General features: G+C 42.1%; 1 protein-coding gene across 1 annotated transcript in view; it reads right to left on the bottom strand.

The window, feature by feature from the left end:
• ext1b (exostosin glycosyltransferase 1b) overlaps positions 1 to 23,740 on the bottom strand; it is a 130,729-nt gene that overhangs the window by 28,614 nt on the left and 78,375 nt on the right. Inside the window, exons 2-5 of the mRNA XM_085445265.1 lie at positions 14,050 to 14,143; positions 10,790 to 10,897; positions 8,758 to 8,877; positions 2,080 to 2,212 (exon numbers count right to left, since the gene is read on the bottom strand). Of these exons, the coding sequence (XP_085301391.1) occupies positions 2,080 to 2,212; positions 8,758 to 8,877; positions 10,790 to 10,897; positions 14,050 to 14,143 (455 nt within the window). The remainder of the gene's footprint in view (positions 1 to 2,079; positions 2,213 to 8,757; positions 8,878 to 10,789; positions 10,898 to 14,049; positions 14,144 to 23,740) is intronic.

Here is a 23,740-nt window from a genome sequence, read left to right as displayed (position 1 = left end):
TGACATTAATAATACTGATGAGAGGAAATCCTTGCAGCCACTTTCCAAAGCTTTCCCAGAAGAGAGAAGCCCATTTTAATTTTACTGCTGATATTTTTATGAATGAGATGCTCAAACATTATTGATGTGTTTCGGTGCGTCTCAATACAGAAGTTTTACCGGACCCAAAGTGAGAGACAAAGCAGCGAGCTGGAGAGATAAAAACTATTGACTGTGACTATTTTTTTCTCGACTGAGGTTTCGCGCAATCGCGTCAATTCTAACAAAGTATCTGAGGTAATGTTTTATATTCACTTTGTTATTTTTACTGTTACAGTTACACTTCTTGCATTCTGGGTGAACTCTGCTGCCCCTCCCTCCCCTGTTTGAGTACACTTGTATACAAATCAACATTAGACTGACGCACAGTGTCATCCGTGTGAAGGAACATCCTGTTAGGATTTTGGAGTTTCGGTTGGCTGAAAATCCCTCTCTCCTAGGCAAATACATACGCAAACGGACACAACGGCGATACTATGACGAACTCAGCCTTAATAAAATTATAATAGGTGAGCTAATGAAAAATAAATAAATATAATAAATATGCTTTTCTTTCTGCTGTGTCAATTCAGTAAAGCAGTAACATGGTGAGTAAAAAGTACATGTAAATCGTTTTGGTGCTGTGGGCAGGACTCCTGCTGGAAAAAGAAATCTCCATAAAGCCTGTCAGCAGATGGAGGCTGGAAGTGCTCTAAACCATCCCAGTAGATGGCTGCATTGACTTTGGACCTGATAAAACACAGAGGACCAGGTAAGATCATCTGACATTGTCTCTCTGTCTTAACACAAATTAATCGATACTCAACACCAGCATCAGCATCCACCCAGTCCTTGTGAAGAGCTCCCAAATTCTTAAATGAACTTTTCCCCATGATTACATGTACTCAGAGATCAACAGTATTTAGTTTATTTAGTTTAGTTAAACCCAAAATTAAACATTCTAATAATATTAGATACTGGATTTCTTTAAAGAAAGTCATTGGAATAAACACGAAAAACACCCACTTTACATGTGCTGAATATGAACACAGAGCATATGAAAGTTTACTTTTTTTTAATTACATTTTTTTAGTTAAATTATGAAAAAGGAAACTTTTTTTTAATGATATTTTAATTTTTAGAGATGGATGAGTATTTTTGCTCAGGGTATTATTATTACTATTCTTAAAGATGTATGTTATGATCATCCTAAAAAAACCCAAACTTATTTCTGCTTCTTATTAAAAGGAATATTCTGCTAAAGCAATCAAAACAAACTCTTCTCCTGCTGTGTGAGTCTGAGTGTTAATATGCTGCATGAAAAAGAGTCTGTGTGTGTCTTGTTATTGGCTCTTGGACAACAAGAAGAAATATCTCTTAGAAGCAAACTCACATTCTTTGATTTCACTCATTTACCCGTCAGCGACAAGCCACCTTGTCTCCTAAAAACCCATCCGTGTTTAATTGCTTCCTCTTTGACAAACAAATAAACTTGCCAGTGTTGTAATCCATGCCTGTCACCGCGCCCATCCATTTTAATATCCGCTCCACCTCGGGTGCTACATCGACACATTTTTGCATTCGCACTGTTGCTTTCTGGGCGTCTATGACTTTGTGCACGTGGGGACGTTTGCAGCGGATGATGATGGAGTGGAGAAGCGAGGGATGGAGCAGCTCCCGGGTCGCGGATTGCGGTGGGGTGGGGGGGGGGGGGGGGGGGGGGGAATCAACACTGCTGAACCGTAGCGGGCAGCGGCAGAAGCTGTAGCAATGCTGACTCAAAAACCAATGATGGACGCGGCGATGTGTCAGCAGCGCTAATACAAACATCCGTCAAAGGCCTGTTCGTCCACTCCACTTGCTGCTATTCACAGCCGTTCGAGGAGGGCAGTAGACCAAGGCTATTTTTCTAGTGTTTGTGCAAAGTCCACAACCACAGCTGTACACAAATCTACTGTCTTTATTCAAAAAGTCTGTGACAATTTAATGGCTATGCAGGGTGGGAGAAGCGTAACAGCACTTTACAGTGAGAGTGTGTGTGTGTGTGTGAAGGCTACTGACCCAGTGTGTCGTAGTAGAAGGGGAAGTCTCCCAGGTATCCAGAGTACTGCGGCAGAGCGAACAGGCCCCCAGGGTGACTGTTCCACATCAGGCTACTCCTGGAGGCGTGCTCTAGTACACGGTCCTGAATGATCTGCACACAGGAACAAAACCACACACAGGTTAGATTACAACGTAAAAAAACAAAATAAAGCCTAAATAAAGCCTGTATAAATTAAGACAAGTCTCATATGAGAGATATGAGATGGATCTTTATTTCCACAATTAATTTTATTTTGTGCTGCTGCGGGGACTTTGTAGAGCCCTGCCAATATTAGGCTTTTAAGGCCGATATCAATACCAGTACAAATATTTGGTGAATTAACAATCTAATATATATATAATTATTTTTCTTTTCAGACACAACAAATAAAAAAATAGAAATAGCTACACATTTAAAATGTAATCTAAGTTCTTACTAAGATAATATGACAATGTGGCTTAAAAAGAATCTGGTTTTATTATCACAACAAGTTGTTGTTTGTGGCATTTCAAACAAGGTTACCAAAATTAAAGTAAAAGTCAGCTAAACTAAAACTAGATGTGAAAGAAAAAAAAACAATTTTAATTAAATAAAACAAAAATGAAATTTAGATTCCTGAAATAATGAAAGCTAACTGAAAGGATTTTGTGACTCAAGTAACCAAAGTAAAGATGTAGAGGAAAAATGATACAAATATGTCTCTGCCAGTTTGGTAAAAAATTGTTATCACAGGTCGTCTTGATGACATTTTGATGTGTTTACTGAATTGTTAGATGTTTACATGACAACGAGTTAACTGCCCTCAAAAAGTACTGCAGTTCTATCTATCTATCTATCTATCTATCTATCTATCAAAAACAATTAAACCCAGAAACTAATACAAACTAAACTAAAACTAGAAAACCCAATCTGGAAACTAACAAAAACTAAACCTAATTAAAAGCTAGAAATTAGATGAAAATTAAAAACTAATTAGAAAATATATTTTTAAAAGCCTAACAACTTTGTTCCATATATGTGTTGCCAGTCAGCACTCAGGGTGTTTCTTCTGTATAGTCTTTACTTTTTTTATTTTAATTTATCAGCTATTATAAAAGCTGATCCCAGTTTATTTGAAAATAGACGATAGATCATCGGGGTTCTAGCGCCTAGTTTAAAAGTTGTACGAAATTTAAAGGGTTAAAAATACCAAAAATACCTGCAAAGTAATGAACTTAAAATGGTGCGTTTATCTGTGAGGACTTTGAACGGCAGCTTTCACTCTGGACAGAGTTGGGAGAGTTAAGTCAAGGCATGTCCTCTTGCAAATGCACTTCAGACATGTTCTCACTGGAAATGCTCGGCCTTTGTGGACCGCACAGGACTCGGGACACACGCCATCGCCTCGCTGGCTGCGAATCCACCGGGACGGTTAATTACCTTCGCTATTCTCACTTGAGTGCAGTTGGACATTACTCTGACTTTTTGCTAGGCCGCTCAAAGTTTCAGTGCATATGAATCCAGAGTCTGTTTTACAGGATTAAAACTGTACTGCTTTAATTACAGCAGGGTCTATGTATACCTCGGGCCACTCTGTCGTTTGTGCCGCTTCTTCATTAATTCAAACTCAGAAGAAACACACAAAAAAAGCAGCATGAACCCAACAAAGATTACCTTTAAATAACACTTCTTAGATCACAAAGGACTCATAACAATCAGAAATATTTGTGTAGATGAGCGAACATTCGTAAGCCTTTCAGATTATGCTGAATGAAGGATTTGATCAATGAGCCTTGTAATCACGTCTATAAAATATCTCACACTGAGAAATGAGTTTTCTCACAAAAAGTGCCAAGAAGAAGACAGTCGTAAATGTGAATGAGAATCAACACGGCTAATGCACCAACTTACAATAACCCCCCCCCCCCTTCCTTCCTTTCAGCTCTGAATAATACTCGAGTATTATTCAAAACTCAGTCGGTGTATTAGAGGTGAAAGCAAGAAAAAAAACTGGTATAAAAGTAAGTCTGCGGGCGTTAGATGAAAGCAAAAAGCTAGCTGAGCTTTGCAAATGTTTGCTTTGTATCACCTCAATAGCAGCCATCGATTGTGTCAAGAGTGAATCGCACTGGCACAAAGCGAGGCTGAAAGAAATCTATGTTATTGTGCAATATTTTCTCCGCTGACAACCCAAACTGTTTTTTTCCCCTTCCCCTTCTTTTTTCTTTCCTCAAGCCAAAAAGCATCTGTGCCGGTCAGTCACACAGACAGTGGGGGGAGGGTGGGTATAAGAGCCAAACGGTGGACACGGACAAAGTCATCAGCTGCATCTAAGCACCAGTCAGTCAGGCCTGCCCCAATCCTTTCTGCGCCCAAATAGAGCAGTCAGTCAAACGGGTCGGACGTGAGAATGGGCACTATTTCCCCCCAGCTGCAGCTCGCACCGGGCTTCTGCTGAACAGGCAGACAGGAGAAAGAGATATTGCTGCTGTGCCCTTGAGCCATGCTAAATTGCTTCAGTAAAACAGACACGGGTTTGCGGCCGTGTTTTATGGCCGCTATTGAGCGGGAAGGTGCTGGCTGCTTGGCTTGGCAACTCAAAGGATGGATACATAGCATGGAAAGAAGTAGAGAGAGTCAGGTGGGGCGATGGCTGAGCTGCTGATAGCTGTTCAAATTGTAAAAAAAAAGAAAAAAAAGAAAAGCTAATAACATAGCTCGAGGGCCTTACTGTAATAATATTGACAAAGCGGCATAAAAATTCATCATAGTGAGGCGGGGATGTGAAGAAAGAAAGGGGGAGAAAAAAAAAATCAGCCCCGTGTGAGTCTCTTTTACTTTTCCGAGCTTTGTCCCCGAGGGCAGTCGATAACCATTTGCCTCAGAAAAACAGATTAACTCGGAATCCGTTAACTTCTCTATAAAAACACTGCCTGCCACCTTAACACCCTCAAGCCCTTTACACCTTATGAGGGGCAATTTTGCTCGCTTGGCTGCTGCTCCTCCCCCGTCGGCAGCCCTCAGTCGGGACATGATGGACGACTCAATCTCACCTCAGAACAGCCACAATCAACCAATTAGAGCATGATAGATAAATCCTGCCTCCGTGGGAGCACACTGTGAACTCGCTTTTAATAGGTGAGTTTAATAGGTGTACCAGCAGCACGGAATCCGGCGATATTGACCTTGTGATTGGTCGAAATGTGGCTGCTTCCTGACAGGAAAGAGCGCATGATAGGTTGAACTTGTGTTTCCTGCTTGCTCGCTGCACACACACACACACACACACACACACACACACACACACACACACACACACACAGGTAGTCAATAAAACAGGCAAGTGTGTTTTTTAAATGCGCGCAAGCAGATTCAATCTGTCAAGATATCAGAGTGTATATGTGTGTTTTGAGCATGTGTGTATCCTTACAGATCTGCAGTAGAGTTGGGTGTGTGTGTGTGTGCGCAAGTGCAGGCCCAACAGGATGAATAAACCATGTCGCTCGTTATCTGGGGGCCTGCCACTGCAACGCCATTTACATATGTCACCCCCACTCCTCTTCACCCCTTCTCTCCCCACTCTGCTCTTTTAACAGGACAGTCAGTCAGGATTAAACGTTTAGCCACTGCCCCATTCAGCACACACACACACACACACACACAAACATGCAGGCAAACTACGCGCACACCCTCACAGACGCACGCTGAGTCACAGGCCGTGTCACCTTGCACTTCAGCGTGGAGTGACAACATGTCAGCAAGGTTATGCCTGGGTGGTGCCGTGTGTATCTGGCCTGACACATCTTGACATATGGAGATGTGTTTCTGACTGCGTGTGTGTGTCTGTGTGTGTGTGTAATAGCTCACAGTGAGACATGGCTAGATAGAAAACAGACTAGAGATGTAGAGCTAGCTGAAATCAGACAACTCTAGACACTGAAGTCACGACAGATTACGTGCAGTGTGTGTGTGTGTGTGTGTGTGTGTAAGATCTGGTAGGTTATAGTGTCAGTGAGATTGTAGCATTGAGAGGGGAATCTTGCTTCAGCAATGCAGTAAGAAAGGAAATTAAAAGCGTGATGGGGTGCTTGAATGAGGGAGCACGCAGGAAGGAGGAGACATTTGCAACCGCAGCATGAAACTAGCAGTAAGCCCCGGTGTTATCCCTGCATCCATAAACAATTTGTTTAAAATTAATAATAAGGGATGGAGGAGGATTGAGTGGATAAATTGTTTTTCCACTCGCAGATTCCTTAAACTGGGTTATTGTTAACAAAGTCAATGTGCATGATAATATGGGGTTGGGAGGAGGCTCTGGCACTTTTGAGTAGTTTTCAGTTTTGTGCCTCCTGTGGTTGACGTTTGGTTTGGATTGCATGGATTTATTAACCCATCCTTTAAAACCTCTTAAATGACTAATACGTCTACCATAGCATGACTACCTATACTGCTTTCATCTTACTAATCCATGTGCATGCTGCTAATCAAGCCTGAATGTAGCTATGTGCATTGCTTGTTAAGTTATTTTAAGAAAAGAAAGAGCAGGAGCAAAATCTAACTGAACAACAGCAGTTCTTAGAAAAGCGACTGCTCCCCGTAGACTCCGATGTTAAAATGCCCAAATTTACTACAGAAATAAGCCTATTCCCCAGTTTTTAACCACTATGATGGGTGATTTTTATATCTCACCAATTCAAATTTTATTAAAGTCTGAAAGATATGAATAATTAAAGCTGTGGCTGCATATAAAAGACGGTTGTAGCCACTGTGATGCCACCCACTGATTTACCGAGGCCTGTTTTGAATCCACAAACTGAGCATTGTGGTCGACGTCATTACCTTGCCGTTTTAAAACCACACATGAAGAGACTGATGGATCTGACATATTAATGTATGCTCCTTTTGCACTCTAATGGTGATCAGAATGTAGAAATCAAACCTCATATTTTATTTAATAAGACCAGAAATTAGCAAATTAGAAAACAATCTCATCAGGACCACAAGAGTAGGCCCCTGCTGGTCACTGGAAATAATGCAGGTGCACTGGCTTCATTTTAGCAGCTTCCAGAGCTGAAACTTGAAGGTACATCCTTGTTCTACGTCATCTCTGTTATCAGCACAGGCTAGTATACTTATGACATGTTAGGAGGACCTGTCAATGCCGTTTGTAATGTCGGTGCCTCAGGATATTTAACTATCTGATAAATAACATGGCTTCCTGTACGCTTGTATTAACTGACCGTCTGAGAAGTCTGCGCTGTGGTTTTACTGGTGAGTAAAACTCTAGTATGACATTTATATACTGTACAAGCACTAATTAACAGTTATCTGTGTGTGTGAAATCTTGTTTAAGGATGCACCTTGCCAACAAGAATAACTCAGTATTTCCACCGTCTCATATAAATATGCACACTTCTGCCTCCCAACTACAAAATATCGTGACGACCTACAGACCTAAGTTGTTTATTTCTAGCTTCCAACATAGTCCCATCATTTTATGACCTTTTGAACCAAGCAGTCTAGAGAATGATTTAGCTGTGTCTGGCCGAGACGCGGAAGTATGCAGGGTTTCTTTTGAATACTTCTCTGATGCTCTTATTTTTAAATTATTTACAGCTACAGTCTTACAGTCACTTTAAGTGACTTCAGATGAGCACACTGTTATTCCAAATCCCTCTGTCATCGCATCATGCTCCAGCGTTTGCCAGCAGGCATACTGCCTTGCCTTTGAGCGGGGTCATTTGAAACAACCATAAACACTTTTGCTTTTAGACGTGTTTGGATGACATGTTGTATAAACTAGATTGTTTCAAACACCCTCTGGCCTTTTTGTCATATTCAGAGTTGAACACAGATGCAGACTACACTGATGTGAAACACGCTAAAAGGGATGTGTGAGAACTTTCCATGGACCTAAAAGGACCTCAGAAACTTCACCCACAGAATCTGTGACAAGATCTGAAAACTGCTGTTCACAAACGCTGTCCATCTAATCCGACTGAGCTGGAGCTGTTTTGCAAAGAAGAATGGGCAAGGATTTCAGTCTGTAGATGTGCAAAGCTGGTAGAGACATACCCTAAAAGACTGGCAGCTGTAATTGCACCAAAGGTGGTTCTACAAAGTATTGACTCAGGTGGCTGAATAATTACGCACACCCCACTTTTCAGTTATTTATTTGTAAAAAAATGTTTGGACTCATGTATGATTTTCGTTCCACTTCTCACGTGTGCACCACTTTGTGTTGGTCTTTCACGTGGAATTCCAATAAAACTGATTCATGTTTGTGGCTGTAATGGGACAAAATGTGGAAAAGTTCAAGGGGGCCGAATACTTTTGCAAGCCACTGTAACTGTCTCTACTGGTGGCATTATAAATAGTACTACCCCGCCAATTGCTGCAACTACTATTGATATATCATAAAATAGCATTTAATAAAAACAAAAAGCGGCCTGTGAGAAATTCTACATGAACACGTTCCGCAATTTCCATTTTTTCTTTGCTCTCTGTCAAAAAACACAGAAAAATTCTGTTTTTACTTTTAGCCTCACACCAAACAGACCAAACAGAGAGCGCAGCGATTATGGAGTCTGCAGTGACACTGCAGCCCTCGGAGAGAAAGGCTGATAATGGACGAAGGAGAGTTTGTACAACTGTGCATGTGCGTCTTGACTCCTCACCTTCAGGGTGGTCAGAACAATCTTTTCCACAGAGGAGAAGTAGGCTTCCCAGAGGAACTGAGTCTGCTGTCTGAGGGACAGGATCTTGTCCTGGTGGATGGAGCGCACCGTTGTGGGAATCTGCAAAGAACAAACGGCATTCGATCAGTATTGCACATCGCTGTTGAAGAACGATTGATCTGGGCATGAAAACGTTTTGCTGTGGGTATGCACCTGCTTCTACTGTCTTGTCATAGACATATGCATGTAGATGTGAACTACATGTACATGTAGGTTCTTAGTCATCCAGGTCATGCTAACTTTTAGAGCTTGGGGAAAAAAAGTGCAGCTGGAATTATGTCTCCTTCATTCTAAAAACAAAACTGGAGTTCCAGATATGTAATCTTAACCCTTGTGGGGGTTTCCCCCTTTGCTGGGACCCACTACTGAGTACTACTGCTACTACAACGGATTATTCATGCAAGCTGTCATGTGAGCCAAGGTGTAAGAAGGGGGCCTGGATCATTACCATCACCACGAGTGAAACCACTGTGAGACCTTGCCCCACCCTGTCATGTGACCTGCTGAGGTCACCTGAGGTAAGTTATGATACCTGTGACCCAGGTCTACCTTTTGTTCGTTTTCTTCTTTTGTGTACTTTTTCTTTGCCTTCACAGAGAGCAGTGAGCTGCTGAACTTTTAGTGATTAGGTCCAGGATTTAGATCTTTTCAAAAACTTCAAGACTTCAGAGCAAGTTTTAGTAAAAAATAGCAGCAACATCAGAAGATTTCTGTTTTCTGTCTGTCTCTTTTTAACCTGGCAGAATTTAGTCCCAATCAAGAATGAAGTCCTATTTGTGTAACTCAGTTCAATTCAGTTTTATTCATAAAGCATCAAATAAGATTCTTTCCATTCTAAGATAGAGCCCCTACGATAACACAGAAAACCCTAATATTCAAACAACCCCTTTTGAGTAAGCACTTGGTGACAGTGGGAAGGAAAAACTCCCTTTTAAACAGGAAGAAACCTCCAGCAGAACCAGGCTGAGGGAGGGGGCGACCATCTGCCGTGACTGGCTGGGAATGAGGGGAGGAAGACATCACAAACTCAAGGTAGGTTTAAAAAATGTTTTGTTTTAAACCGGCAGCATTTACAGGAGACAAATATGTGCCGTTCATGAAGGAAACAAAGCACATGAAAGAAGGAATAAAGTTAACGGCCTCTATCAGTCAAACAATATTACGAGAGAGAAGCTTTAAATGCTTCAGCTGGAATTTAATGGACAGTTTTACACCTTTGTTCCAATAGATGTGTAGTTTCTGTTGTGACCATTTGTCACAGTAAAGGGGAGATAATGGCCAATAAACGGTATTTATCCACTCTAGTAAAGAGTACATTCCTCTATCTGTTAGCATGTTTATTGGAGAGGTAGATCTACTGTACGAGCAATATTTTCTAGATATTTCTGTGGTTCCGATAAATACCTCTAATAAAGAGTACAGGCATCTCACATTTAGTGAAAAACACACATATTAAGTGGGTGTTGTGTGCACCTTGCCCCATTGTACTGCAGCAAAATACATAAATCTGGAGAACGATCCAGGACGTCTCAGACCTGTTTGTAGCTGCACAGAGAAAGCCGAGATGGAGCTCCTGCATTATAAAACTCAAAGTCAAACAATATTATTACACACTTCATTCAAATTAAGGTTTAATGGGCGTATAATTACTTTTCCCCCTATGAAGTTCAAGCCGTTCCAACGAAATCCATTTGGTGGTTTTATTTATTTGCCCTCTCACAAAACAATGTGGGGCTTTGTAAGCAGTCTGGGACTTGGTATGCCGCTTGAATTTTGTTTAGTTAACAGCCATGTCGCTAGAAAACCAAACATGGTGAAGATGGTGAAGACAGAGCGTGTGCCGAGGGTATCGAGAGTCAGAGAGAGAGTCTGATTTCAGTTGTGGGAATGCTGCGGTTTCTCTTCGCCGTGTCACTTTCAGGTGATATACAGAGCATGTGATTGTTGTGCGAGCGCGTCTACGGGCCGTTACCTGCAGCAGGAGCCTCTCGTCGCCGATGACTGCGGCCGTGTTCCAGTCGATGATCTCGGAGAAAGGCAGCTCCCAGCCGTTACTCAGCATCACTGGTACACATGCAGCCTGAGACACACACATACAGAGAGTGAGGCCTGGAATCATTGCTACCTGCCTAATCTCGGCTGATTTACTGGATATTGATCCTCGTCATTACAGCGACAATACGCAGCTCTGTTTATATAAAGCTGTGATAACTGGACTTCATAATAATCGATCACTCTGTTATTATCTGTGTTTGAGTTTCTTTGAATTGAAAGAGTTTACTTTTAGTGTTTTTCCCGTTATTTGACAATGTGACCGGTAGAAGAATAGAAAAGGAAACGTGAAGAGAGAAAGAATAAAAGTTCAGGTGGAGGTTAAGAGCCTTGTAGATTCCTAACTATTCAGCCATTAAGCCCCCCTTAGGTTTGGACATACAGTGGATAAAAAAACACCAATGGAAGGAAAGAAACCACGATCCAAGCAGACATACCTTTTTTTGCTCAGTCAACTGTACCAGCTTAAGACTAGATCCTGAACTTTCATGGAGTTTATTCACTCCTATTTATTTTTTCCTAGATATGAGAAATACGAATCCTGACAAATAAGCCACAGTTTCCTCTAAATAATACACTTTTGATGGAAATTTCAAATATTTAGCAAACATCTTTTCAATTATAAATTTGCAGATATGACTCATGATGGATTCCTCTGGGGAAAACCACAGGCCTGTGGATGTGGTTGTTATTTAAACATCTCTGTGCACCTTGAAAGGTGGCGACTACTTAGTTTCAGCAAATATTGCACGTACAGCTGCTTTTGGACTACTTTTTACTGGATTATCTGACATGTTAAATCTAGCTAATCTATCTATTTGACTTGAGCCTCTAAATGATGCCATGTGCACACCAGCTATTCTTTAATAAGTTTCAAACGGGTCCCTCCACCCTCTCACTACACCACTGCCCTCATTCAGCTTGTGAAGGGTCTGTGACATTAAGTGCTATTCCAACCAAACGCCCTTAAGAAGAAATGGCTTACAAAAGCATTTAATTGGGCGAGTCGGTGCTCATGTAGGTTTACTAACAACAGGTGCAGCACCTGTTCTGTGACCTATTAATATACTGATTAATATTGATTAGAGCAGCTTAAATCCTACAGGACACGACCGGCCTTTTTTCCTTTTGCATTCACTCTGACAGAACAATGTGACACATTTGGACTTAAACCCATGTTGACTGGCTCATAGTTGCAAAAGTGGTTAATATGAACCTGTTGGGATCTTAGGAGCGTATGACGTAACATTTCTAGATTTGCATGCTAATAGACAGGCTATATGCAAAGACAGCAAGACAACTATTGGGGGGCGATCGTGGCTCAAGAGTTGGGAGTTCGTCTCGGAATCGAAAAGTTGCCGGTTCGAGCCCCGGCTCCGACAGCCTCGGTCGTTGTGTCCTTGGGCAAGACACTTCACCCTACTGCCTACTGGTGGTGGTCAGAGGGTCCGGTGGCGCCAGTGTCCGGCAGCCTCGCCTCTGTCAGTGCGCCCCAGGGCAGCTGTGGCTCCAATGTAGCTTGCCATCACCAGTGTGTGAATGTGTGTGTGAATGGGTGGATGACTGGATGTGGTGTAAAGCGCTTTGGGGTCCTTAGGGACTAAGTAAAGCGCTATACAAATACAGGCCATTTACCAATTATATCTCATTATGAACTGAAAGCACAGGAGTCCAGACTCAACTTCAGATGTGTGGAAAAAATTTTAAAAAGCCAGATTCATAAAAACATTTTCTCACACTGCTGCGACAAGAACTACAAGAGGTGAAACGTTCACAAAAAGAATTCCTTAATTACTCGCCCTGTTTCAGTTTATTTGATTTCTGAAAATGTCTGAATCATTCACAAGTCTGGAAAATCAAAGAAAGGAACCAGGCCGCTCTGGCTGTTTTATTCACTTCATGGAGCGACATTAGGAGCGGGTGTGTTAATTACTCAAAAGGAGGTGAGCTCGAGGAACGATGAAGGGATGAAGGGAATTCATAAAAGATGAAAAGGCAGATGAACGCGGATAAACAGATATGAATGATATGAGAGGTGGGGAGTTAGTAAAGCCGCAGATGACCTTTGGCAAAGGAATGGCAGAAGGATGGAGGGGTGAGAGGAGAGGTACAGGGGAACAGCTGGTGTGTGCGTGTGTGTCTGTGGTTTGATGTTGATGACGGCCCTGTCGCTCCCAGGTCATAAAGGTGTCAGCTAAACCAGAACTGGCCCTCAGGCTCTGCTGCTGTCTCTCTCACACACACACACACACACACACACACACACACACACACACACACACACACACACACACACACACACACACACACACACACAAGCGCTGACCTCTATGAAGAATTGCTTTTTCATGCAAAGACCAAAGCTGGCAAATACTCTCTCTTTGTCGTCACGGTTTGAATTCGATGGTTGGAGTGAGTGTGACAAATGGAGAAAGGAGAGGAGAGGGCAAATTTGCCTCCTGAGTGAAGTGTTCTCTGCGCGTGCATGTGTGTGTGTGTCAGCTGATAGTGAGATAAGCACACTTATGTGAGTGCACTCTGTGGACAGCGGCGTACGGTAAGGAGAGGTAAAGGACAGTGCAGTAGTAATGCAGAGTGCTGCGCAGTTACAGAAATGGATGAACAGAGAGGAGGAAAAAAGAAAACGATTGGCGCATGTAAATAAAAGGAGGCAGGAAGAGGCAAACTGGAGGTGAATCCAGAGCCAGTGTTAGGAAATTACTATGATGACTTATGTTTATTATGTGCAGCAGTTTCACCCGTAATCCAGCTTAATATAAACCTGGGCAGCAAAAAGCTAGCAAACGGTCTCTGCATGTCTATGCAAATGCATAAAAAAAACAAACCATCTTTATTTATTTTTTTTCATGAAGTCAGGCAACAATTTAACAGTGTATCTGCAAAATGAATATCAGTGTTTAGAGGCAGGAAGCAGCAGCTAATCCTCTCAGCGAAGGTCTCGTTTGTTTATATTAATTACACTATTAGTCTGAAAATTAAGGTGGTAATGATCTAGTGATCCTTTGCTAGAGGTAGCACCATTAAAACAAATGCTAAGTGGAAGGTTGAGTGTAGGTAGTGATTATTTTTCTTCATAGTGATATTTGCTGGTTAGCTTGAATTTAGAGCAGTGAGCAATGCTCTCTCGCAGTGCTGTGGATGTGTGTGTTGCTTGTTTACCTGCAGCGCTTCAAGGAAGCGGAAGGAGCCCAGCCGTCTGCCGCGGGGCACCAAACAGAAAGTGGAATTGTGGAGCATCTCCTTGTAGTCGTACCTGCAGGGACACACACACACACAGACGTGTTGTGAGTTCACTGATGTGAAAATGACACTAAAGGAACGGGCTTAGAAAAACATGTGAGTGATCATCAGCCACACAGGCCTGGAGACAAGTCATCCTCCCATGGACAACCACGGGAGGCTAACGGAAAATGTGTATTCCCAACCAGTTGTCACCATCAGTCTCAAAGAGAGAGCTGCACCTAAAGATCTCCCTGTAGCCACAGTTTCACTAGCTCTCTGTAAGGGTTCTGAATGGTTAGAAACAGAACACGTTGCCTTGCCAGTGCAACCAAAAAGCTGCAGAAGGTGCAACTGTTACTCGTCCGTTTCCAGGTTCACCGCCACCACTTAGTGAGCTGTTGGGGAGCGTCATCAGACAAGTCGCCGTCTTGCATGCACATTACTGTCGACTGCATCTGTTACTGACCGAAGAAGACGCAATTGCAATTGGAAAAGGTTGCACCTAGCAACTGCCAGCAACCACTCACCATCTGGTTTGGGACTGCCCATCTTTCTCTAGCAACCTGTGGTAGTCAGAGTGGTGTCTCTAGTCACGTGTCACCGGTTTACAGATTAGACGATTGCATGCTGTATGAGCTAGTTCTCATCAGTCAGTTAGACAATTGTTTGATTGTTTGATGAAGGGATGAAATCTTTGCCACAACATGTATTAGGGTGGAAATTGTGATGTGACTCTGGATACGATGCTATCTGGAATCATCGCCCATGATAATGCTGTTATCATGACACAGTGATTATCATATTGCAATTATTTAGTATCTATGAGAGTATGAAATCTGTGTAACTAACAACATCAACAAAACTGTCCTAAAGAGCCAAAAAGCAGAATTTGATTCATATTACAATATTTTGAATGATTGCAAGAAGATGATGCATCACAATGTTGCTCTTTTGCAGCGCTACTGTTATGCATGTAGTTTTCCACACACTCCCACACATTTAATGACATAAAAACCAAACAGTTATATCAGGAGGGCTCAAACAACTTTTTTAACAAGGTAAAATACAATAATTATCTGAGGGATTTCAAGAGAAAGGGGAGTTCTCACATTTAAAGCGTTGCTTTTTGTGTATTGTAAAGTGGGTTTAACAAGTCAGCAGCTGGCTAATAATCCCTTGTTCCTGGAAAACAAGGTGTATGTGCGAAATCACAGCAAGAACAAAACCACGAGTTGATTTTATTATTATTTTATTATTTAAGGTCCCCAGAGTGTCTGATTTTGCTTTTGCCTTTTTCCACCGAGCCTCCTCTTTTCTGCTTTTTCCTTCCACCTATGTTGTCCTCCACTTCCTGTCATTTATTTCTCACAGCTTTTCTACATCTTTTTCCTTTTTCTTCTCTTTCCCCCAATCTCAAGATTCACATCCACCTGTGCACACCTCCCCTCTTCTGTCTGCTACCTGTCCCGGTTCTTTTTATCTCTCGGAGCAGGAGGCCGAAGCTCCCACCCTCCCCATCTTCCTCTCTCTGCTTTCCCCCGCTCATCCCTCTATTTCTCCAGTGAGGTGTATCTTATTGCTTTACAAACAGGGTGATCAACCCAGCCAGGGGTAATGAGCTGAGAGTGACACCTGCTTCCACCACACAGCTGGCTCTGCGCGTGCATGTGTGTGCATCAGAAATAGACAAATTGTGCATCAGTCTATGTGTTCATGTTTGCATGCTCGGTGCTTTCTCATATTTTGACAGGTTGTGTGTTCAGACCAGCGTTGGCTGTAATGACACTTTTTTCCTTAACACTGTAATAGGTTGTAATTCTATAATCACACTAAACTTACTCAAACTGCTACGCTGGTAAGTTTTTAAACTCTCTGCACAACAGGAGGACGAAGCGTCTTCAACTTTTGAGCAATGGAGATATGAACGTTAATCTTTATTGCAAAAAAGGATGAGAATGTAATGGTGAAGCACAAATGACTTTCCGGGCCAGAAACAGCAGCATCTAACACAACATTAACTCTTTCTGAGCATCTGCAAAGCCAGTAACGAAGAACTCTGGACCCAGAGTGATGTTGACCTCAGTCAAGGAGCCAAAGCTTGATTTTCAACGGGTAGGAGAAGCTGTGATGAGCAGTCAGGTTTGTAGAATTGTGGCCTCCATTTCTACCCATACCTGTCTCTCCAAAAGAAATATCTTGTTATTATTCTGGCCTCATTAGGACAGGGATTTCTTCCAGTGTGTGGGCACGTATTCTAAGGCCTAGATTAAACTCTGCTGCAGACACGGACACAGACAGCTGAAGCTTGAGCAGACATCACTGCTGTACTTCTTTAACAGTCCACGTGAAGTCCATCACCAGCAGTACAGGAAAGAATAATCCCAGTTTAGGACTTGCATCGTCAGCTGGTTATTATGCGATCATGCATTTCAGGCAATCTTGCCCAATAATGCGGAAGTAATGTTATATCTTTCAAGGAGTAATTTATTACTTTTTATAAAATAAAAATAAGAGGTAATTCATGACTTTTTTGCTATAATGTCCCCATAATTGACCCTGACACGGAAATGCTGATGTTAATGCGTTAGTTACACCAGGTTGGACCCCATTTTGACTTCACAGCTGCCTTTGTGGCAGAGTCAACAAGGTGTTGGTAACACCCGTCAGTGATTTTGGTCCATATTAACATGATAGCATCAGACAGTTGCTCCAGATTTGTCGAATACACTTCAATGATGAGAATCTCCTGTTCCACCAAATCCCAAAAGTGCTGTATTGGATTGAGATCTGGTGACTGTAGAAGCCATCTAACTGCAGTGAACTCATCGCTATGCTCAAGAAACCAGTTTGAGGTTATTTGAGCTTTGTGACATGTTACAATCTGCCTGGAAGCAGCCATCAGAAGACGGGTAAACTGTGGTCATAAAGACACGGGCACGGTCAACAATAATAGGCAAGGCAAGGCAAGGCAAGTTTATTTGTATAGCACAATTCAACAACAAGGTGATTCAAAGTGCTTTACAGAGACATTAAAAACAAGAACAAATAAAAAGCATGATTTAAAATTGAATAAAACAAGCAAATAAACTAACTAATTAACAAACAAACAAACAAACAACAGTATATAAAATCAAAACAGATAAAATCAGAACAGTAGATAAAATCAGTAGTTAAATGTAAGTTTTTAAATTTAAGCTTAAAGTGTGGATTTGGTGCTTTATTCAAATGCAGCTGAGAACAGGTGAGTCTTCAACCTGGATTTAAATAAACTGAGTGTTTCAGCTGATCTGAGGCTTTCTGGGAGTTTGTTCCAGATATAAGGAGCATAAAAGCTGAATGCAGCTTCTCCGTGTCTGGTTCTGACTCTGGGAACTGATAAAAGACCGGATCCAGATGACCTGAGGGATCTGGATGGTTCATACTGGGTCAGGAGGTCACTGATGTATTTTGGTCCTAAACCATTCAGAGCTTTATAGGCCAGCATCAGAACTTTAAAGTCTATCCTCTGACGGACAGGCAGCCAGTGTAAAGACCTCAGAGCTGGACTGATGTGGTCCACTTTTTTGGTCTTAGTGAGGACTCGAGCAGCAGAGTTCTGAATGAGCTGTAGTTGTCTGACTGATTTTTTAGGTAGACCTGTAAAGATGCTGTTACAGTAATCAAGCCTACTAAAGATGAATGCATGGACTAGTTTTTCCAGGTCTTGTTGAGACATCAGATCTTTTATTCTTGAAATATTCTTGAGGTGATAGTAAGCTGACTTTGTTATTGTCTTAATGTGTTTTTCTAAGTTTAGGTCTGCATCCATCACTACACCCAAATTTCTCGCCTGGTTTGTGGTTTTTAGATGTATAGATTGAAGTTCTCTGGTGGCCTGTAATCGTTTTTCTTTGGCGCCAAAGACTATTACCTCAGTTTTGTTTTTGTTTAGCTGGAGAAAATTGTGGCACAACCAGTCATTGATTTCCTCAATGCATTTACCAAGAGCCTGTACAGGGCCTCGGTCTCCTGGTGACATTGTGATATATATTTGTGTGTCATCTGCATAGCTGTGATAGTTTATTTTGTTGTTGTTTATAATCTGTGCCAGTGGGAGCATGTAGATGTTAAACAGAAGGGGTCCCAAGATGGAACCTTGGGGAACTCCACATGTGATACTTGTCTGCTCAGATGTGAAGTTACCTATTGATACAAAGTATTTCCTGTTTTCTACGTATGTTTTGAACCAGTTTAGTACAGTTCCTGAAAGACCTGTCCAGTTCTCCAGTCGTTTGAGTAATATGTTGTGGTCAACTGTATCAAATGCTGCACTGAGATCCAGTAAAACTAGGACTGACATTTTTCCACTGTCTGTATTCAGACATATGTCATTAAACACTTTGGTCAGAGCGGTTTCAGTGCTGTGGTTCTGTCTAAAACCTGACTGGAAGGCATCGTAGCAATTATTCTGTTTTAAGAAGTAATTGAGCTGTTGAGAAACTGCTTTTTCAATGATCTTACTTAAAAACGGGAGATTTGAGATCGGCCTGTAGTTGTTCATTTGTGTCTTGTCAAGATTGTCCTTTTTCAGTATAGGTTTGATTACAGCAGTTTTTAGTGGTTCTGGAAACACACCTGATAATAAAGAAAAGTTGACGATCTGTAACAGGTCTGACTCTAAAGTCTTTGAGACCTTTTTGAAAAAACTTGTTGGCAGGACATCTAAACAGCAGGAGGAGGAGTTCAGTTGACCTAAGATGTCCTCCAGGTCTTTGCTGTTAATAGGTTGAAACTGTTTCATGGTGTTTAAACAGTTTTTTGGTGGACACAGTACATATCCTGGATCTGCTGTTGATGTACCAATTGCTTGTCTAATTTTTTGGATTTTTTCAGTGAAGAATTTGGCAAAGTCATTGCAGGCCATGGTCGAATGAAGTTCAGCTGCCACTGACACAGGAGGGTTTGTTAGCCTGTCAACTGTAGAAAATAAGACCCGAGCATTATGGCTGTTTTTAGTGATGATGTCAGAGAAGTAGGACCTCCTTGCACTCCTCAGTTGTAAATTATAATTGTGAAGTTTCTCTTTATAAATGTCATAATGAACCTGGAGGTTTGTTTTTCTCCATCTGCGCTCAGCTTTCCTACACTCTCTTTTTTCTTTTTTCACCAGTGTGGAGTTTCTCCATGGAGACTTTTTCCTTCCAGAGATAACCTTCACCTTAATGGGAGCAATAGTGTCCATTACATTTAACATGTTAGCATTGAAGCTATTGACGAGCTCATTGACTGACCCTCTGGGCAGGTCAGGTGTTAATGGGAAGACCTGGTTAAAAATTGCACTACTGTGTTCAGTTATACACCGTTTTGTGATCACTGTTGTTGATATATTTGTGTATAATAGTCGGTTACTCTGTGCTGTTTAAAAGATGTTCAACAATACTAACAGGTGTTCCAAGAAGATATGCCCCATTACACAACCACCAGCAGCCTGATATGCTTTTGTGTTGTTTACGCCAAATTCTGAGCCTAAAACCCGAACATGTAGCCCATCTGCGGCAAGTTTTGACAGAGACGCTCTTCTGCGTTGGTTGTAACAAGATAAGATAAGACTTTATTGATGGGAAAGTTTTGCTTTACCTCAGCTCAGGTACAGATAGCAGAAGGAAAATACAAAAACTCAAATAAAATACAAACAAATATAAAATAAGTAAGATAATACACTATATACAACGGTAGCATACAAAGTATGTGATTATGGATATGGTTGTGGAAATATGCAAGACATAAACTATAAACTAGTTATAACATAACTATTCTACCAGTACTATTCCTATGTAAGTAATAGATATCTATAAGTATAGACATGTACACGTACACACACACACAGGTACACACTAAATATACATATGCATACACACGTCCATACACATAGAAGGTGCATTATGCATGAAGTGGTGACTGTGGATGTCCACAATGCCCAGTGACTTATGACATCGTGATTGAGGAGTTATAGAGTCTAACTGCTGTTGGGATGAATGATCTGTGAAAGCGCTCCTTCCTGCAGCGAGGGTGTTTCGCGACTGGTTCTTTGAGTTACTGTTGCCTTCCTACCAGCTAAAAGCAGTTTGGCTATTCTTCTCTGACCTCTAACATCAACAAGGCATTTTCTCCCAGACAATGTATAGTCAAAGGTAAATTACCAGCCAGTGGCGCATTAGAAAGGAAGCATCCTTCATAAATGATCTTCAGACATATTTTCATGACACCACATGTGATGAAGACAATAATCAAAACAATGTAAACTAAATCTTCCTGCAACAATGACAGATCTGATAGCGTGTTTTAGCATTAAGAAGATAAGAAGGAGATAAACTGGCATAAAGCATAAACACAATCATTTTAATTAGCAGTAGCCTGGTGCCCGTAATGCATTTGCATGATTACTTTTACATGTATCTTCTACTCTACTGATAACAGAGCGGCTGTGCTGTAGCACGTAAGGAAGTGTGAAGGTGATTGCTGATGCTGCCTTTGGTGTGTTTCTCTGACTATGGCCCACGCTGACAGGTCAAAGGTAGAAGCCAGTCAATTCTCTCCCTCTTTCTTGTTCACACACATACACACTGATGGGCGACTGCTGATGGTGCCTTGTCCCTTCTCCAGCCGAGCTCTAATAAAGTGCGGCGACATGACAGCCTGTGATAAAAATCCCACCCTCATTCACACCTACAGGCGCAGCGTTCTGCACAGCACATAAGACAGTTATCGCACACACAGACTCGCAGACGCGCGCGCCGCAAGAACAAGCGACAGCTGCACGCCCTCACATTGACGTTCCGTCACCTGTCGATGGAGACGAAGAAGCTATATTAGCCCATATTTTCACACCAGCTGTCTCTCTGGACAATCTGTGTGTGTGTCCCCGCGTGTGCGTATGTGTGTGCGTGCACGCAACAGCCCACAAAACAGACCAGCAGCTGATGGCACTGAATATCAATGTGGGATTTAACACGCAACAGCCCTATAGCATGTTTTATCCAGCCATTGCACTTTTCTTTGTCACATGTTTAATGCGACACAAATGTTTGCCATTTATCCGACCCAGCCGGACATGGAAAGAACTTTTTTAGCACCAGGTTTTGGGATATCTTAAGACCACTATAAGAAAGTGTCGAGGAAATCACTGGCTTACTGGATGCAGATTTTAGGTAGGATGTGACAGCTGGCTCCCTCCCACATGATCCACCTGCTCTGCACCTTAATCGTACGACTGGGATTGTGCCTAAAACCGATAATTTTCTTTTCACGAGAGTTCTGGTGGTTTTAGATGATGTGATGAGGTTTCATGACGAGACCTCTAGGAGGCGAGTTCCTGGTGGACAAACCCACGTTCCTCCTTCCTTTAAATGTCCTGTTTGTTTGCACAGCCTTCCTTTACCATCATCTCCTTCTATCCCACCCCCCTCTCGCTCTCTCTGTCTCTCTTTTATTTTCTTGCCGGCTCTCTCTCCTCTTTGTGTCCTTGAGTTAGCGGTGGGGGAAAAAAAAAAAACACCTCCTAGCTGCATGCCTGCAGGCTGTGATCGTGTGTTTATGTTTTTCAGACACTTGCGCGAGCCGCCACATTTGCAGCCAACAATTCGGGGAGCGGGAAACAGAAAGTGTCCAGAAAACAAGACTTTTTGAGTGTGTGCGTTTTCCCCAATGTACAACAAGTGTAAAGCAGTTAAGTAACATTTCTTCACCAACCCCAATGTCAAGAGCCTACACACACTCACCATGGCAACCTGTCATTAAGTGCCTTTATTTGTAGCAACGTAATTACATGGAAAAGGTGCGTCTTTCAGACAGATGGGGGGTACAAGGTGAAAGTGGAGAGGGAAACTGAAATCTGCTTACCCCTCCATTCCACTAAGGTATAATCAGCTGGTACAACATCTTCTGCTTCTTATCTCGGTCATGGGGGCAGTCGCCTAAGCAGTAATGCCCTGACCTCCCTCTCCACCTTCCCAGCTCTTCCAGGACATATAATGTCTCCAGCATGTCCCATCTCTGTCCCTGGGCCTTCTCCTGATAGGGCATGCCCTAAACAACTCACCTAGGCATGCAGGAGGCATCCAGGAGGCAGATGCAGTGGCCGAGTAGCCGCTCTACTCCGAACCCCTCACCCTGTCTCTAAGACTAAGCCTGAACACCCCACAGAGGAAGCTGATTCCAAGCTTGTATCAGCCATGTTATTCTTTCAGGTCACTACTCATAGTTCGTGGCCACAGGCTAAGGCATAATGACCAGTAAATCCATAGCTTCCCTTTCTTGTTACCACGACACCCTCATTAGCCATTTAATTTCACAAATAAAGCGGACACATGCCGGCTTCAGATTTCAAAATAGATGATCAATTCTTTGCCTAAACTATAACCCTGCACAGATTTATGCCTCCTTGTTGGTCTAATAAACCGATATGGTTTACTTACATGACGGGAAATAATTTAAGCATGAAAACTAACCAATAAATTTGGGAAACATAAGAAATTAGGAAGGCAGGATTTCCCACAGGCCTAAACTAAATTAAGGACAGACAGCTGTAGTCTTTTTTTTTAAGTAACCCAAATAATCATGTAGCCAGTTGGATTTGTAAAATATGGCTAGATTAATAAAGAAATCTTACGTATGTAAATAAGGTGAAAGATGAATGAAGGAAGAACATCCAAACATGCATTTCATTTCCACGTGTCTTCCTAAGTGAGATGCAGTTTGTAATTTTTGCAACCTGGAAACAGTCAGAGAAATGAATACGACTTTTCTGTGTGTGACCTGAGAGCCGGCTGCGAGAGCCTTGCAGAGAGGCAGTGACAGATATAGTTGAAAGTAGCTTGTCACAACCCCAGCACTAATAGCAGCGCATCCACGCACCTATAATTAAAAATTCGTCTGCTTTTCTCCTCATCATTGTTGCCATCTGCTCACAAAAATCACTGGCTTCCACGGCGCAACGACTTATAAATGACTTCTGCTTGCTGTTTACTTCCATACAGTATTATGCTGCGGGTGATGCACTACCAACAGCCAGATTGTATTAGTAGCCTATGCAACGACCACAAATCTATAAGAGCACACAGTGGACTCATTCTTGGTTATTTTCCTGCCGTTGTGGCCGTGCAGGCACCCACCAGTCGATTATACTGTCCACTGCCTAAACATGGAGCTCCAGGGTGACGAAAACACAAAACCTCAGTGTCTTGCAAAGAGCAGAGAGAAAGAGATCCAATTTACTGCTTATTGAGACTGTTGTTACATTAGCCTCCCGGACCTCTCTCTTGTCTCCCTCTGCCACTCTCTGGATAATTTCTAATTGTCTTCCAAAGTGGGTTTCTGTGCGAGTCTTGCGAGAGTCTGTGGAAGAATAGGTGTCTGGAGGTCTGATGATGGCTGGAACACAATCCTGGAAAGTTTTTTCTCCTTCTTTTTTCTACTCTACTGTAGTCGGGTTTGAGAGTATGCGCTTGAGGTTTTGTTAAAGGGAAAATGATCTAATAAAGACCTCTGACTCATCTGATTAATAATTCATGATTAAAAAAAAAGCTCTGGTGTCTTGCAACTTGGCCCCTTTTGGCGCATAAGAATAGAAGTGAACCTCCAAATATAGCAG

The sequence above is a fragment of the Copadichromis virginalis genome, linkage group LG22, assembly GCF_057382275.1.
Source record: "Copadichromis virginalis isolate Kocher_CV1m ecotype Utaka linkage group LG22, C_Virginalis_male_GT1.1, whole genome shotgun sequence".
In the NCBI taxonomy this organism is placed as follows: Eukaryota; Metazoa; Chordata; class Actinopteri; order Cichliformes; family Cichlidae; genus Copadichromis; species Copadichromis virginalis.
This window is presented reverse-complemented; position numbering and strand designations above follow the sequence as displayed.